Source organism: Furipterus horrens, unplaced genomic scaffold (assembly GCF_987537825.1).
Source record: "Furipterus horrens unplaced genomic scaffold, mFurHor1.1.pri manual_scaffold_7, whole genome shotgun sequence".
Lineage (NCBI taxonomy): Eukaryota > Metazoa > Chordata > Mammalia > Chiroptera > Furipteridae > Furipterus > Furipterus horrens.
The window spans coordinates 132,961,280-132,978,176 of NW_028327177.1; the positions used below are offsets into that span (position 1 = coordinate 132,961,280).

General features: G+C 43.9%; 1 protein-coding gene across 1 annotated transcript in view; it reads right to left on the reverse strand.

Moving 5' to 3' along the window:
* Nucleotides 1-16,897, reverse strand: part of TRANK1 (tetratricopeptide repeat and ankyrin repeat containing 1) — a 71,693-nt gene that overhangs the window by 31,784 nt on the left and 23,012 nt on the right. The window contains exons 8-11 of the mRNA XM_090284478.1: nt 12,626-12,796; nt 5,224-5,385; nt 2,202-2,456; nt 515-691 (exon numbers count right to left, since the gene is read on the reverse strand). Of these exons, the coding sequence (XP_090140604.1) occupies nt 515-691; nt 2,202-2,456; nt 5,224-5,385; nt 12,626-12,796 (765 nt within the window). The remainder of the gene's footprint in view (nt 1-514; nt 692-2,201; nt 2,457-5,223; nt 5,386-12,625; nt 12,797-16,897) is intronic.

The following is a 16,897-nucleotide window of genomic DNA, read 5'->3' on the forward strand; positions in this document are numbered from 1 at the left end:
CAACCTGCTCCCCAAGAGACACCTGACGATGTCTGGGGACATTTTTGATTGTCACAACTTGGGAGATACTACTGGCATCTGGCCTGGTGGGTGGGGGTCAGGGATGCTGCTGAACACCCTACAGGGCACAGGATGGCCCCCACCACAAAGAATGGTCCCGCCCAAATGTCAGCAGTGCCAAGGATGAGAAACCGTGAGATAACCTTATAACATCCCAGTAAGTTCTTTTATGTCAGGACTCTTGAAAATGGTGTAAATAAATAAGAAGTATTTGTTAGCTATGGACAGCCAACTTGGAAACTTAATCCTCCTCAATCAACCCACCCTGATTATTCAACACGATGGTTACTCCTTCCTGTCAAGCTATGGGCAGGCCGTGCCAAGAATAGGCTTTTTCCAGATCATTGGTTTTCCCAATAGGAAAAAAAAAAAAAAAAAAAACAATACAGAGCATCAGTTCTAACACCCAGCCTCCTCCTCAAGGCAAAGACCAGTGAAAACAACAGACGCCTACCATTGATGTCTAAAAAGATGTGGAGGGCTGCATGCAGAGGAGTATCGCCTTCCATGAGAGAAACGCTGTGGGGGTCTGCACCCTTGGTCAGGAGAAGAAAAGCCAGCTCGAAGTCTCCATGTTTCAGGCACGTGACAAGTGGTCTCTCTGGGCTGTCCTGGAGACCCTCCGGCAACGCTGGGGGAAGCAGAGGGGAAGGGCATCCATGAGTTACATTCATGGGAAGAGGTGCAGCCCGGCTTCCCTGGGGAGGGCAGGACCACCTCTGCCATTTTCTCCTGGGGAAGAGCTGACGCTCACCCGACTCCTGAGGCCCTCCTACCACCTCCTGGGAGGCAAAGGCCCTGGGAGTGAAAGCCCAACTCCTTCAAGAGTCCCGCCCATGGGACTTGCCTCTGCCACCACAGGACCATGGACCCCAGCATAAGCGCTGATGGGAAGTGGGGACAGGGCCTGTAAGCTGGTGCTTGCCTGACTGTGCACCTACCACACAGTCAGTGATCAGGACAAAGTACCACTTCCTACAGCCTTTGTTTCTACAAAGATTCTTCCTGAGAATGCTTATTTCCCGTCAGTTGCCACCTTCCCTCCACGTACCTTCCTTTCGCTCAGTGCACGCCTCCCCTCTGCACTGTGGGCTCCCCAGCCTCCACCCACTGTGGCCCTGCAGCCCCCTCCTGCCTGTAACTCCTGCGGCCACGCGTTCACTCTCTGTCCTTGGCCCCCCGTGCCTGACCCCAGGGAGGGGCTCCGTAAGTGGCTGGTGACTCAGAAATAACGCTGGGGTTCTGAAAGAGCCACAGTTTGCGGGCAAAGGGAGTAACACTCCATACAAGAAATAGCTTTGAAGAAATAAATTATAGGAGGCACTCATTCCATGCACCTCTGAAATCTGTGGGTAGCACCAATGCCTGAGGGCTCGGGATGGCGCTTTTGAGAGCCAAGGACCAACGTATCATCATCACTTCCCTTAAATGGCAAAGCAAGCAGAAAACCCATGGCCAAGGTGCTCTTCCAAGAACCATTACATGAACTCACTTAACTCAAAACATCCCTAAGAAAGAGGGGCTACTATCATTCCCCTTTTATAAGTGAGGGGGTGAAGGTACAAACAGCTTGTCCAAGGCCACAATGGCGTTATTGGGGCGGGGGGTGGGGGCAGAATAGGTTGGTTTTTCCAAATTAATTTTAAAATAAACTCCAATCCAGCAAGATATCTGCATACTCCAGACATACATACGGCCATGCTGATGAAAACGGCAGATGTTTCCACCCCCCAATTATTTGACTATTTCTTTAAAAACAAGCATCTCTGATCCCAATGTGTTGATTAGCAAAGAATGCCAGAGCTGACAGGGCCCCACACAGCAGATGCAGAGCAGGGAAAAGTCCCGCTGGAGGCCAGGAAGAAGGGACCCCTGTGGGCTGAAGTAGGGCCCAGGACCCCCTCCGCGTCCCTGAAGTTTCTCACACAAGAAACAGAAAACAACAGAGGTCATGGTAATTCACAGAAATGTAGGGTTCCTAGAGGACAACACCCACTGGCTCGCCTCCCTGTTTCAAGATGAGAAGATACGGAGAAGCAGAAGAGAGCAGAATTGAAAGGAGTCAAGGTCAAGTGCAAGGCCCCACGACAGGCAGTGGCCTGAACTCCCACGGGAGACACACAGCATCTCGGCCTTCTCACCTCCACTGTCTATCAGGCAGCCCAGGAGCTGTGTCCTGCGCTGGTCCCAGGCGCTGAGCTGGGGGATGAGGGTGCAGAGGTCGAGGTCGGAGAGGTCGCAGTCTTTGATGAGGCAGTCACCGAGCGGGGGCTCCCCACTGACTTTGCGGGTCAGCAGCAGGAGCACCTCGGCCCATTTCTGTTTTTCCAGTAAAAACTTCAGGAAGGTGTTGGCACAGTCGCGACTAATGTCACAGACCAGGTCAGGAGGGATTTCTTTCAAAAATAAGAACACACCACATTCCAAAACAAGATTCATATGGTTTCCGTCCCCAACTACAGCTTAACACATATATGTATAATTAACACAAGTTACTAACCAGTAGTTTTAAGCACTGGAGAAACTATAAACAAGTAAGGAATTACCTTGGCAGGCTACTTAAGCACTCACAAAGCTTCTCGGGGAGGTAGAAATACCCCCGGGAGAGCAGAGCCTGGTCCAGGAGGGGAGCAGGCTTTTGGCTTTATCTTAAGGAAGAATACTTGGGTGAGGACAGTCTATTAAGGTCAAAGGGCAAGGGCCTGGCTTCAATGCTGCGTAATATAAAGAGTTTGTCCAGCTGAAGGAACACAAATACAGGGAGCTACTACAGAATAATTAAAGGTAAATGGTGAGAGGATGGTTTAACCCTCTGTTCTTAATTTTGTATCTGGAGGCACAGGGGTTTCCATCTGATTTAGGGACAGGATAATGGTTATCCTAGTTTGTGATGCTGGTGTAGCTTAGGTGTGGAAGACTTTAAAGAGATCCTTAGCAAGTAAGTTGCCAGATTTCGCAAATAAAAATCCAGGACGACAGTGAAATTTGAATTTCAGATAAACAACATACCTTTTCAGCATTAGTAGGTCTCGTGCAATATTTGGGACATATGTATACTAACACTATATTCATTGTTTATCTGAAATTATAATTCACACGGCATTCTGTATTTTGCCTGGCAATTCTATCAGTAAGAAAAGCAGGGGAAAAAATCAGGGTTACTTAAATGAGAGCAATGTGAGGTGTATTTGCTCATTTTTGCTTCCCATCTTTTTCCTAAGTTTTCTAAAATGGATATGCACTTTAATATTTAAAATAACCATCTGAAAACAAGAAAAAAAGTGCAGTAGAGGCCTATCTTATCATCTTAACAGGAATCAGCAAAACAGAAGTGTAAAATACAAACTCTTATAACAGACAGTAGCGATTTTTGTGCCCCAGAATCTATGCCCTTGTCTCCCAGTAAGTGCGCTCTCCCATCCGCCAGCACTCCCCATTCCACGTGGCAGGGACGGGGGCAGCACTGGATTTGGGTCTAAGCCAGCTGGGACTCTGCATCTCCCTGACCACAGACATTGATTGGTTCAAAGGTACACACTGTGACCAAAAATGAATGACTTTTTGTTCAAACAAATCAGAGAGAGACGAGTCCATGGATCCAGAAACTCTGGACAAAGTTAATGGTTAGAGACCTGGATTTTGTCCCCACAGAGTGTGAAATGAAAGCCAACTAGGGGACAGCTGGGTTGAAAGATGGGAGCTACTGGGTCCTGCTGACCGCGGTTAGGTCCCTGGAGCCAGCTATACCTGACACTAGCATCGCATTCCTCTTATGATTGTCAAAAATGTCACCTTTTTAGCTGGTTTAAGCCAGTTTGAGTCTGTCTGCTACTTCCAACAGAAATAGTCTCCAATTAAGGAGACAAAGAAGAGAAAGGGGAAAAGTAAAGAAGAGAAAGGGGAAAAGTAAAGAGAGAAAAAAATTTCAAAAGCATGGGATGGATTGCAGCTGCTAGAATAGAGCTGAGGAAAGACCTTCAGGAAAGACAGGAAGAGTAAGGAACATAAAGAAACAGATAGAGAGGCCTAGCCAACGAGAGAGAAAGAGGAACCATGCCAGTATATACAATCCCCACAAAGAAACAGAGAAAACACAGGAGCACAGACCATGGGCATGAAAGGCAGGCAGGTAGTAGCACTCCCATCTTGCAGCCTCTTAGATGCTTACCAAACACCAATATTTTGTGCTTACAACCCTAAGTATCAATGAGCACAGTCTTCATGGGTCATGGATTGAAGGACATCAAGTCCAAAGGCCAAAGGATCCCTTGAAACAGTTGCACAGAATCAGCCTATATGCACTAGGTCCTACACCAGGAAGCCCCATCCCAGAGTCTCAGGTGTGCTGTTTATCTGTGACCCCCTCATATCCAAGAAAGGTCATTCTGGCAATCTTGCCTCACCTCCACCCAACCTGCATTTTATGGGCAAGATACTGGACTAAGTGCTTGACATCTATCATCTCACAAGGTTAATGCCTCAGCCAGAGAGGAAGAAACTGAAGTATAAAGAAGTAATTGGCCCAAGGTCAAAGATCTGGTAAGTGGTAGAGTTAAGATTCAACACTAAGGCCGGCTGCACACCCTGAAGAGCATTTTGGGTGCTCTGGCCATGCCTTCCTGTGTTTTCTGTAAAACTGAGAAATCTCAGCCCTAAGAATGATCCAAGTGAATGCTTTGTAGCCCATGTGGACTGTCAATCTTAAAAACTAAATTTCACCTACTTAGGATTTCTAGAATCTTCCCTTATTATCTAAAGTCTGTCATCTAGAGTTCTTTTCTGGAACTTCCCTGATTTCCCCATAATAAAATAAAATTTAATATTAATACTCAATTCTACAATAACTGTATGCCTCAATGTTAGCCAAAATCTATACTAGAGAGAAACATCTGTGGTCATTTTGGAAAGAGAGTCTAAGCAAAGAGTAATTCTAGGAGGGGACATGAAAACCTAGTCATGGAGGTTGCCTCGGGGATGGGATTTGGGGGCTGAAGTTCATGTGTAGATGACAGACTTTTCACTGATAGATAACTGGTGTTCTGTGCTTTTTGAATGTTTTACATGCAGATCATTACATTTTTAAATCCATTTCTAAAAGATATTTGAAGAGTTTTAATGAGCATAAAACACTTTTCCCATAATTGAATCTGTGAGAAAAATTACCTTGCAGAGTAGAAAGGAGGCGCAAGAACTTCTGAACTATATCTTGCTTCAGAAAGTTTTTATGCAGTAACCGGTTTCCTGAGTTCATGAACTTCACCAGCTGCGCAGTGGTCTTGCGGAAAATGTCACCATCACTAATGGGTCCATCGCCATGGCTCAGTCCTGCAAAACACCACCAGGTGATGCTTCTGAACACAGAGGTCACAGCTGTGGGAGACTGCAAAAATTACAATTCTCTACCGCTCCAAGTACACACATGCTTTGCCATGTGACTTTGCAGCTCCTCCCACCAAGAGGCGGAGCCCATTCCCCTCCCCAGTCTTGATTCTGGCCTGGCTTCATGACTAGTGATGACCAGTAGAATGCAGTGGATGTGATTTTTGTGCCAGATCTGAGCTTAGGCCTCAAGAGGCCTTGTTTGGTTCTATTCACTCCCTCGGGACACTGGCTTCTGCCAAGTGAATGGGTCCAGACTGGCTTCTGGAGGATGAGGCAGCATAGAACAAAGATGAATCAGCCCAGCTGCCAAGTGGAGGCCCCACAGATGTAAAAGAGCTTGGCCAAGATCAGCAAGACTGCAGACACTTGAAGGAGTTCAGTTAAGGCTGTGAGAACAGCCCTGCCTCAACTCCTGACCTGCAGGATTATAAGCTACTAAGTTTTGGGGTGATCTGTTATGCAGCAGTGGGTAACAGATATAACAGGGAAGTGACAGAAGGGGGATGATTTAGTGCCACAGCAACGTCCATCTACAGCCGTCCCCTCTTATCCACGGTTTCACTTTCCACAGTTTCAGTTACCCACCATCAACCACGATCCAAAAATATTAGATGGGAAATTCCAGAAATAAACAATCCGTAAGTTTTAAGTCACATGCCGCTCTGAGTAGCATGGGGAAATCTCACACCATCTGCGACTCCTGCCTGGGACATGAATCATCGCTTTGTCCAGTGTCTCCACACGTATATGCCCCCTGCTCATCAGTCACTTAGCAGCCGTCTCGGTTGCAGAGAGACAGATCGACCACATTCACATGACTTTTATTATAGTATATTTTTATAATTGTTCTTTTTTATTATTATTGCTAACCTCTTACTGTGCCCAATTTATAAATTAAACTTTATCAGAGGAATGTATGTATAGGACAAAAAACAGTATATATAGGGATCAGTATTATCTGTGGTTTCAGGCATCCACTGGGGGTCTTGGAATGTATCCCCTGCGGGTAAAGGGGGACTGCTGTACATGACAACCACCCATGTGTCTTAATGGCAAGCAGAAAAAGCCAAGAGCAAGGAGCCATCTCTCTGGCCAAAGAAGGAAAGACAATATCCCCATGGTTCGACTTATTTGATAAAGTTGTTATGATTAGAAAACATCCACTGATGGGACACTGAGAACGGGCAAATGTTAATTTTCAGGTATTAGATTCTACACTCAAAAGGCACCCCTGGTTAAAATGGAACCTTACTGAACAGCTAGGGGAGCAGAACTGGACATCTGTTGTCACACCCGATGAAAGGGTCTGGCCCACAGCACAGGCATCATCATGTTGTGAAGAGATCAATAAATGGCAGTGTCCTGTTCTAACAGAGGGAGAGAAGTAACAAAGCATCCTGTCTCCAGTCTGGTTTCCAGCAGCAGACCCTGAGCGCAGGACTCGTGTGCAGGTCATTTATCCAGGAGGCCACCAGCCGGGGACAGAGAGCCAGGCCAGCCTGAGCTCCGGCCGAGTCCCACAGAGGGTAGCCTCTCCTGATCCCACAGAGGAGTTCTGGAGGAGGGGCCATCTCACAGCTGTCCCCCTCCAAGGCCAGCGTTTCAAATTCTCACATCTATCTGTCACTAGCTACAAGCTGCCTGGGGAGGATGTAGCTTCCTGGGCACTTCTCGTTGGAAGGAGCGTGAGCGACACAGGCTGCAGAAGCCCAAAGGCTGTTGCCAACAAGCCTTAGGTGCTGACTTTTCAGAGTGAAGGCACAGCCGCGTCAGGGAGCATACAACGAGGGTAAAGGGGGGCCGACCCAAGGAGAGCTCTGACATCGTCTGCTGTGCCTTCTGATGCACAGCTGGGTCACCTCCAACAAACCAAACCAGAACGCCAGAGTCACACACACCTTCTGGGGCAAATGCGCATTGCTCTCCCATCCAGAGACCTCAGGTACCAGCCAGAACAAGACCCACCCTAGTGCTATCCTGTAGAGAAAAAGAAATGGAAGCCATTCGGCAAAGAAGACCTCCATCCCCTATGCTAGAAGCCCACTCTGAGACAAAACATGTGTGTGTGGTGTAAGAGTGACTGACTAACACCCTGGACTCGGAAAACAAGGAAAACTGCAAACTCACAATACAGAAAAACAGGGCCCTTGGTAAAGGAGGAACTTCCTTCACGATCAGGCAGATGGAAACCTGAGGTTTTGGGGACATTGTTCTTCCACCAGGGGAACGAGTTTAGTATAAAAGTTACCTGAAGTTGAACAGAAATAGACCAAGCTTGACAACAGAGGTAATCAGCTGCAGTTGAATAATAAATGCAGGCTTGTGTGGTTCAGGGTAGCTAAGAAGGCAGTTATGGATCAGAGAAAGTTCCAGACGTCAGGAAAGACACTAGAGGAGGATGCATAAAAGGACCGGTGCTCAAACACTGATGATGTATCCCTGGCTAGGCAAGGGTAACGGGTTTATTACTCTGAACTTGTTTGGGTTTTTAAAATTTTTTGTATAAGCTTAATAAGAGGCAAAAGAGACATCAGGATACAAAATTGCTTATATATTATAATCACATTTTTTTAAAAAAAGGTAACTATGTACGTACTAAGTAACAACAACAAAAAAACTGGATGAAAATATGCCAAACTGTGATGACAATAAATTTGTGTTTTTATATAAAACTATATTTCTTCAAACTTTCTACAATGATCATGTTTAGTAGGTATATACTAACAGATCTGAAATTAAACATTAAAGTTAAAAGGGATCTTCTAAAGTTGCAACAGTGCTCAGAAATGTTAGAAAACAGAAATAAATCATTTCAAAAAGAGATTTTGCTTTTTGCCCCAAATCTTTCAAGCTAAAAAAAACTGGTAAGTTTTTCAGACAAACTGGTATGTTTTATTACACACATTTTATCATTTTATATGCACATCACCATCTCACTTTTATAAAAGCAAATATAGAAATGTTTAACTAGAAATGCAAGAAATAAGACTAAATAACCAAATCACAAATATATTAACTTACAGGGGGTAGGCGAGTTTATGGAGAATATTTTTTCTATTTTCCTCCCTCATATTTTGTAAATTTTCTTTAAAAAAAAAAAAGAATACATTTTCTAATAATAAGAAGAACCATGTCACGGACCTCCCTTAATGCTGCATGCCAGCAATCACGGAAAACGGCACTGTCGTGGTGCTGAGGGATGCAGAGATGACAAACCAAGGCCTCAGAGTCACAGGCTCCGACTGTGAGGGAAACAACACACGAAGAAGGTCCCAGGACCCTGGGTGCTGGGCTAGAGAAAGCAGCTGGCTCCCCCGGAAAACCAGACAGAAAAGCTTCAGATTCGTTCTCACTTAAAAGGCCATGCCTTAGTGAATGAGAGGTCGATCGATCGATCAACCAATCAATCAATCAATCTTGTTCTTGGCACTAAGAGATGAGCTGCCTGAGAAGATGGACATGCTGCCATCTGGTGGTGGCCGTAAGAGGCAAGTGAGACAGTTACGTGATAACCCTGACCAGTCCGGAGTCAAGCCTTGCTCCTCACGGGGGGCCCTGGCGCCCCGGGGCAGCCGGTGAGACGCTTGGGTCCTGCCCTGAGCCGGCTGAATGAAAATCTGCATTTGAACAGGCTTCCCTGTGATTCTTGTGCACCTCCAAGTCGGGAAGCTCTGGTTTAGAGAAAGCAGAAATCTTCAGCAGGACCCTTTATTTCTCACCCAGAGGCAAAAGCCACCCTCTTCACAGACACCATCACTTGCTAGGTCTTCCTGATCATTTTCATCCTTCTCTTTTCTGATTTTTATCCGTTTCTTTTGCTTTGTTTTTGTTTTTTGTGTTGTTGTTGTTTTTGTTTTTTTTTTTGCTTTGGTTTTTTTTGTTGTTGTTTTTGTGGGGTTTATTTTTGTTTTTGTTTGTTTTTTTTGACTCAATGTTTTCCTACATCATTCAATATTCCTCTAGCATAGCAAGGAAACCTTCCTTCCTGGTCAATGGTCTGGAAAACTCTAAAGTAATCAAATACGCTATAAGTTCACCAATGAGTATTGGGGATTTCAGGCTCGGCTGTATGCATAACTACCCAGTCAGTCCTGGATGGGCACATTCCCCCTACAGGTGCTTTTCAGCCAAGCAAGGAGAGTGAATTCTAATAAGTGAAAAAGGGACTAGGGTTAGGGACTAGTCTTTCCTCTTGGTTCCAAACCTGGTGAAGAAGCAGAGAGAGGAAGGGAGAGCGAGACCCTGTCTCAGTAGAGATGATTTTAAGATCAGCAGATATTCAAACATTCTATTATACAAGGAAACGCAAAATATCAAAACTTTAAAAACTAAATAAAAATGAATGACTTGTGCTGGAGTCTATAACACTAAATATAACATGCATACACACATATACATTATTCAAAGAATTGATATTAGAGTTAAGAAATACATTTGCAAACAAAGCAGCCACTTTCTACCATTAACTGGTGGTAGTTTTTTGTTATTTTAAAACTTGGAAATTCATTGGCGAAGATAGATTCAGTTCCTCAAACCGTAGAAACCATTTTGAAACAGATTACAGACACGGCTCTCAGAAAGCACTTCTCAATGATTTAATTATACCAGCTCTCAGAAAAACATAACAACTCCTTAAAATAGAGTTCATTAAAAAACTACCCATGATGTATCACAGCTTTAAAAGAACATCCATGAAACACAGGGGACTCTGTAAATACATTCGATCCCCCTCATTCCCATGGTCTCACGGAAACCACGGAAGACATTTTAGATAAATAAATGAAAATTAAAATACAGATGGGGAATGAGCGGGGATGGTACGGGAAAAGCAGTTTTAATTGCCTCCATGTAAAACTCTCCTGACCCGGGCTGCCTCCCACGCTCACCCCAGCATCCCGGCACCCCACAGGCTGCCTGCAACCTGCCACCTACTTACCCGTTCCTAGGGAAGCATCCAAATAACTTCAGTACCTGCACACGTGCCAGCTATCAAGTATTAATCAGTCTAGTCTTTCATTCGATGGTAAGGAGATAGTTAAGGAAAAACAACAGCACAAGAGAAATAAGAAAATGACCACCTGACCCCAAACGAAATACAAATAATTCTGAGAGGAAGATGTTCTTTAAAAAAAAAAAAATCTCAATATTGTAAAATGGCATCGGAGAAGTGGCAAATGTAAACGAGGACAAACTGCCATGTATAACAAACAATGAGAGAACAAGAAAAAGTTCTTCTAAATTAAAACTGAGCTTCCTAATTAAAAAAATGCAGTGGGAAGCTGAGTTATAAAAGAAAAAGCTGAAGACCAAGTTAAAGATCTGGGAAGAAAACAGGAGATCGAAAGCCTTAAGGGAAAGGAGAGACATGTGTCATAAATTCAGGAAGCTCACCCGTTTAATCACAGTGGCAAAGAGACACTGGAGGGGAACAAGATGACAGACGAGCATTTCCCTGAGCTAAAAAAGTGAGATTGAAGGGGACTGACAAGGGCCAAGCAAGAAGGACGAAGAAAGACCCATACCTAGACATATGCCGGGGAGATTTCAGGACGCTAAGGACAGAGAAATTCCTAGAAGGGAAAATAAATGAGACGGACATGAGATGGAATCAGTGGCAAATGGGGGCTGGAACACCATAAAACAGTTCCTTGGAACCGGGAGGAACCAGGTTTGGCAGCGTAGGCCATAAATCTAAGATACCACGATTGTCGGACACACCAGAAAAGGCTGGGCACGTCAGTGATTATGAAACACATTCCACTGTCAATGATGTTAAAACGTGGGGGAAAAAGTGTAACTTGGAATCAGCAAAATGCCATGCCTATATTTAGGCATATTATCAACCAATAAAGGATAAAATAAAGACTTTTCCCAAACTCCCTAAGTCTGGTATCCATGTCTGCTCCATGAAAAACCTGAGCTGGTGCGCTAGTAGAACAAGGGAGAAATCTAAACAGACAATATGATCCCCCAGAGTCACAGGTGAGTAACAGAACTGAAAGAAGTATAACATCTAAGTAAAAGTCTACATAAAGTCTAAAATGTATATATGCGTACATGCATTTTTACACATATATGCAATAATGTATATGTATACTTCATTAAACTGGGATGTCTTAAGAGTGTCACATTTAAAAATTTTTTTCACCCTGGCTGGTGTGACTCAGTGGATTGAGCACAGGCCTGAGAACCAAAGGGCTGCGGGTTCAATTCCCAGTCAGGGCACGCGCCTGGGCTGCGGGCCAGGTCCCCAGTAGGGGGCGCAAAGAGACAACCACACATAGATGTTTCTCTCCCTGTCTTTCTCCCTCCCTTCCCTTCTCTAAAAATAAATAAATAAAACCTTAAATTATTTTTTTTCAATTTTCAATTACAATTGACATTCAACAGTCTATTACTTTCAGGTGTACAGCATAGTGGTTAGACATTTATGTAACTTACAAAGTAATCCCCCCAAAACATCTAGTACCCACCTGATGGCATACATAGTTATTACAGTATTTAAAGAGCAAAGTTTTCAGGACATTTGGTCATTCTTTTCTATGGGTCCAGTCATGCTACTAGTTGTAGAAAGTGTAACATTTCCATAATCATCCTACCCGGCCAATGCCATTTACTGGTTTTCAAGTTTTAGAATCAATCTATAGGTGAAGCACAGAAAACTTAGAGTTAAGGAGCAGAAGGCAAATGACACCAATAACATTATTAGACAAAATTCAACGAGATGGGCTGGCTTGCCGTACTTCATCTTATACAGCAGTCAGTCAATGGATGCTGTCCCAAACTGATAAATCAAGAAGTAGAAACAGAAGTTAATATATAAGTGCATAAGTGTAAAATAAGTTGTTGGCAATGTCTGTTTTTGAAAAGTAGGAATGATTTTTGTTATCTACTGTTCTGTTTGACTTTCTTTTTCTTTTTTACTGCATACATGTATTAAAAAAAAAAAAAAATCCCTCACAGTATCTAAAGGTGAACCTGTCGAAGTTCCCAGAATGTCACAGGTACTCTCTAAATAAGTTTTCTCATTTTATCTAAAAAAAAATAAAGCAAACAAGTTTCCTAAAGATTAAGAATCTCATTTCTATCTTTATATACAAGAAAAGATGAACCAATTTGTATCTAATATCAAACAACCAGTTTTACTCCCCCCCTCCAAAAGTTAATTCACTGGAAGCTGTACCTGATAGGTCCTTAGAACATGCAGCCAGCTTTTCCAAGTGACTATTGATTTTCTCGATGGCTTTGAAGTTCTTATTCCTCTTCAGCACATCCACGGCAGTCCGGGAGTGTCGGTCCAGCAGGGTGGGGTCTGCCCCGAAGCGCAGCAGCATCTGCACATCCTCTGTTTGTCCTAGGGCATGCCAGAAGGAAAAGGGGGCATTGTCATGGTTCCTTCCGTAAGGACATGTCCCCATGAGTGCTCATCCTCCCAGTTTCCTGCTTGATCTGCCCAGGGCAAACGGACCAAGGTCCCTCTGCTTACAGATCTTGAACTGCCGGCCTTGGGCAATGCACCCAACTCCCAGAAGCAAGGAGTCCTGTGTGGAGTGGGAATGACAACAGCATTTAAGAGGTTTAGAAGTGCACTCCTCTATACCTTTCTCCCCTCTCCTTGGCAACAAGCAAGGAGAGGGGGAATCTGGTTACTAGGCAACAGTTGTAGCTGTAAGGATAACAGCAAGCTGTGACTTCAGATTTCTTTATTCCCTAGAGAGGAAACAAAATATTCCCCCCCACAAAAAAAAGCCTGTCTGGGGACAGGAGAAGAAAGTAGCAATTGCTCTCGCATCAGGGTCTTTTTGTTGTCACTGTTTTCATCTTCCCAGCCCCTGCCCTCTGGCTGCCAGCTCCATCTGTGGCTTTGACTAATCTATTTGCCAAGGTCAAGGTGTCTCTGTGCTCACAGATGCAACAGTTTTCAGAATGGAACAGGTGTATCCCTGGGGTACGAAGACTTATGTGGGCAAAGAGGGTGAGATGAATAAATACCTGAACCCCACTTCCACACCCATGCTTCCCTAAAATTCACTGCCTTGACTGTCACCTGCACTCCAGGTGCTGTCCTGCCCATGGTGTCCTCCTTTCCCATCTCCCCAATAACAACTACCCTTCTTCCACTTCAGAAAAATAAGGCAAAATTTAAGTCCTACTTTTTTCTTCCCCATTGAGTCTCTTACAGTGGTAGGGAGAATTCTAAGATACACTTTAGGTTCCCAGCACCTGCTGCACGCACACTTTCTCCCATTTCTTCAATCAAATACTAATCCAGGTATTGCTGTGATGAGACTCCAAAAATGTAATTAAGGTCCCAAAGCAGTTGCCCGTAAGATAGAGATTTTCTAGGTAGGCCTGACCTAATCATTTGAACCCTAAAGGTCAAAGGTATAGAGGTCAAAGATTCAAAGTACAAGAAGGGTCTGATGGACAAGAAAGTATCCCCTCCTGGCTCTGAAAATAGAAGGGGCCCCATGACAAGAAACGTTGTGGTCTGTAGAAGCTGACAACCAGCAAGGAAATGGAAACCTCAGTCCTACAACCACAAGTAACTGAATTCTGCCACAACCATGTGGACTTAAAAGAAGGCCTGGAACTCCAGGTAAGAACACAGTCCCAGCCAATACCTGATTTTAACTTAGGGAGACACTGAGGCGAAAACGCAGTCACATGGAAGCCCATCTTCTAGAAGAGAAGCTGCTCTCTGTCCTCTAGGGAGGACGAGGGATAGAACCCCATTCCCATCCTGTCACTCATCAGGAGAGTGACATTTTCTAGCAGCCCAAGCTTTGTATTCTGTGAAGTTGGCCTCAGGATACCTTTTCACAGCTGTCCCAGAGGGTGACTGAGAAAAACTGCCCAAATGTATGGCGTGTGGTGGGACTAAATGGCCCTTTAAGTGTTGGGACATAGCAGTAGGGGCCGGCTGAGCCTCGGGGCCAAGGCTGGCATTGTGAAAAGTCATTTCTCATTGATTCTACTAATGAAAATATAGGTATCTTTCTGAAGGAAGCAAATCTCTCAGATATGCCTTCAGTTCAAAGTTTTCCATAAATACAAAGTAGATTTCAAAAAACCAAATTGACTGTGTGCGTGTATGTGTTTCTACATTCCCTCTAGCTCTGTCACCTGAAATATATGTGCACACTGGAGCTTTATCCTCAGTTTAGACCAAAGCTGGGCTTGTAACCTCAAGGTTAGATTTTCCAGAAAAAAAAAAAAAGTGCTTTTATATCCTAGAAAAGTGATGGACACAGAAGGATTGCTCCAATTAAGTGAAACTCCAGAAAACTCTGGCTGTACCCACAAAATGAAGCTTCCAACCTCCATTCCTGTCTTCCCCCTTGCGGGGCAATCCCCGCCCCCGCCCCGCCCCGCCCCGCCCCGCCCCGCCCCGCCCCGCCCCGCCCCGCCCCCGCCACCAGATTCTGAGATGCAATCCTAGACCTGGCCACTAGGTGGCAACATATCTCTCTCCATTTTTGTTCTTTTTATTAAAAGTTCAGGAGTATGTTTTGCAAACAGTAAAAAAAATCATGAAACGGCTTGTTTACTAAGATACCAATTATGTTTGAAATACTGTATTCAGATGTATATTAAAGCAGCTGCCTCTGTTGACTACCTCCCCCAGAAAAGAAAACTCAGTCACATCACTCTGGTCTATTGACCTATAGAACTGTGAGCTAACAAATGGATGTTGTTTTAGATCACTTAGTTTGTGATGGTTGGTTGCATAGCTTAGAAAATTAATGCAGTTACCTCAGTGTACTGTCCCAAATGAGGTGAAAACTCTGACCTCCAGTATCATCTAAGGAAATATTAGTGCCTGCCAAGAGCTTTTGAAGAGACTCTATAATCCAAATTTGTATTATCATCTTTAATAAGTCATTATAAAATTGTTAATATGTTTCTGGTGTTTTGGTGTCTGTGGTAGTAATTTTAGAAATAATTCAATCCCCCAAAAATGAAGTCTTACAGTATTACAATCACTGAAATATTTTGAAATTTAAAATTATTTGAGTATTTTGGTTCCAGGACAGTATCACTGAATGACACTAAGACTCCGAAGCATAAAATATATTAGGACAAATTTCTTTTCATAAAATAAACTGAAAACACGAATAAAAATTCACAGTGGCTACTAAAGAGCTTATCCATAAATTTTTTAATGGACATTAGGGGATATTCAATTGTTGTATATTTATATTCTATTATATATACACGTAAAGGAGTAAGATAAGTTTTACTTTAAAAATATCAATGTGTACAAAATTCTGAAAATTACCTTTTCTTACAACGATTTAGACTTACAGATTAAAAGTTTTGGATGTCAACTTAAAAACATGTAAAGAAGTAAACAGGTTTTTAAAATTCTTTAAGGGAATAAGAACGCAAAATTCAAAGACCATTGACATACTACACTTGTAATTTTTTTACTTGACTAGCATCCATTCCCCCTTCTCCTGATTATAAAATCTAGTTTTCCTTTGGTAAAGCACTTTTGCCCCATTCCCAGCCTCCCGGATTCGATATAAGTGAACAATAGACAAACATGCCTGTCACTACTTCCTCCACCACTGTCCCGCTCTAGGGGTGAACACCTGACCAGGACTTGGCCAATAAGATCATTCCATCCTTCTGGCTCTAGTGATTAGTTCACTGGGGGAGGGAGGAGCGTGGGAGCGGGGGTGAGGGGAGGTGGGGGGGAGCACGGGGGCGGGAGGGAGGCGTTCCCTTTGGCTGAGATTGACCAAATGGCAGAATATAAGCCTGAAGAGTCTGGTGGTCTCTGCTGAAAAAAAACCTGTCTAAGAAAGAACCTAACAAAGAAAAGGCAGCGTTCAGATATGAGACCGATTCTTGAAGAATCCTTGGCGGCACCCGGACCAGAATGGACTCTTCCCTTTTCTGCCTAAACCAGTTTGAATGTCTGTAGCTTATAACTAAGACAGATGCAACTACTCCCGACCCGTCCTCAATTTTTCAGTTCGAGGTGATGGCCATCTATAGGCTTTGTGTCCCACTGCTGCCTGGCTCTCATGATCCCCTGAGACTCTGTCCCCAGGTCTTTCAAAACCACTGCTCCCAAGCCAGGAGACCCTCGTAACAACCAGCACCCACCAAAGTGCCAACGGAACTGAAGACGCCTAAGGCCCTACAAGGCTGCAGTTATTTCAGATGGTGGATTTAAAATTCAGGCCACATTAAAGAATCTGGAGAGTTCTTGAGTCTCCCTGTACCAAAAATATATTCATGACAGAGAAAACCTCATACACTGCTGGGGCAACCTCTCTGGGGTTCAAATTAACAGTAGCTTTCAAAATCCAAATACATACCAATATGCTAACATCTTAAAACTATATCTATGTTTTTACCTGTAGATACATAAAATATTTGTGGAACAAAACATAATATATTGATAATATTGGTTCCTCGGCGGCTGAGGGGCAGATGTAGG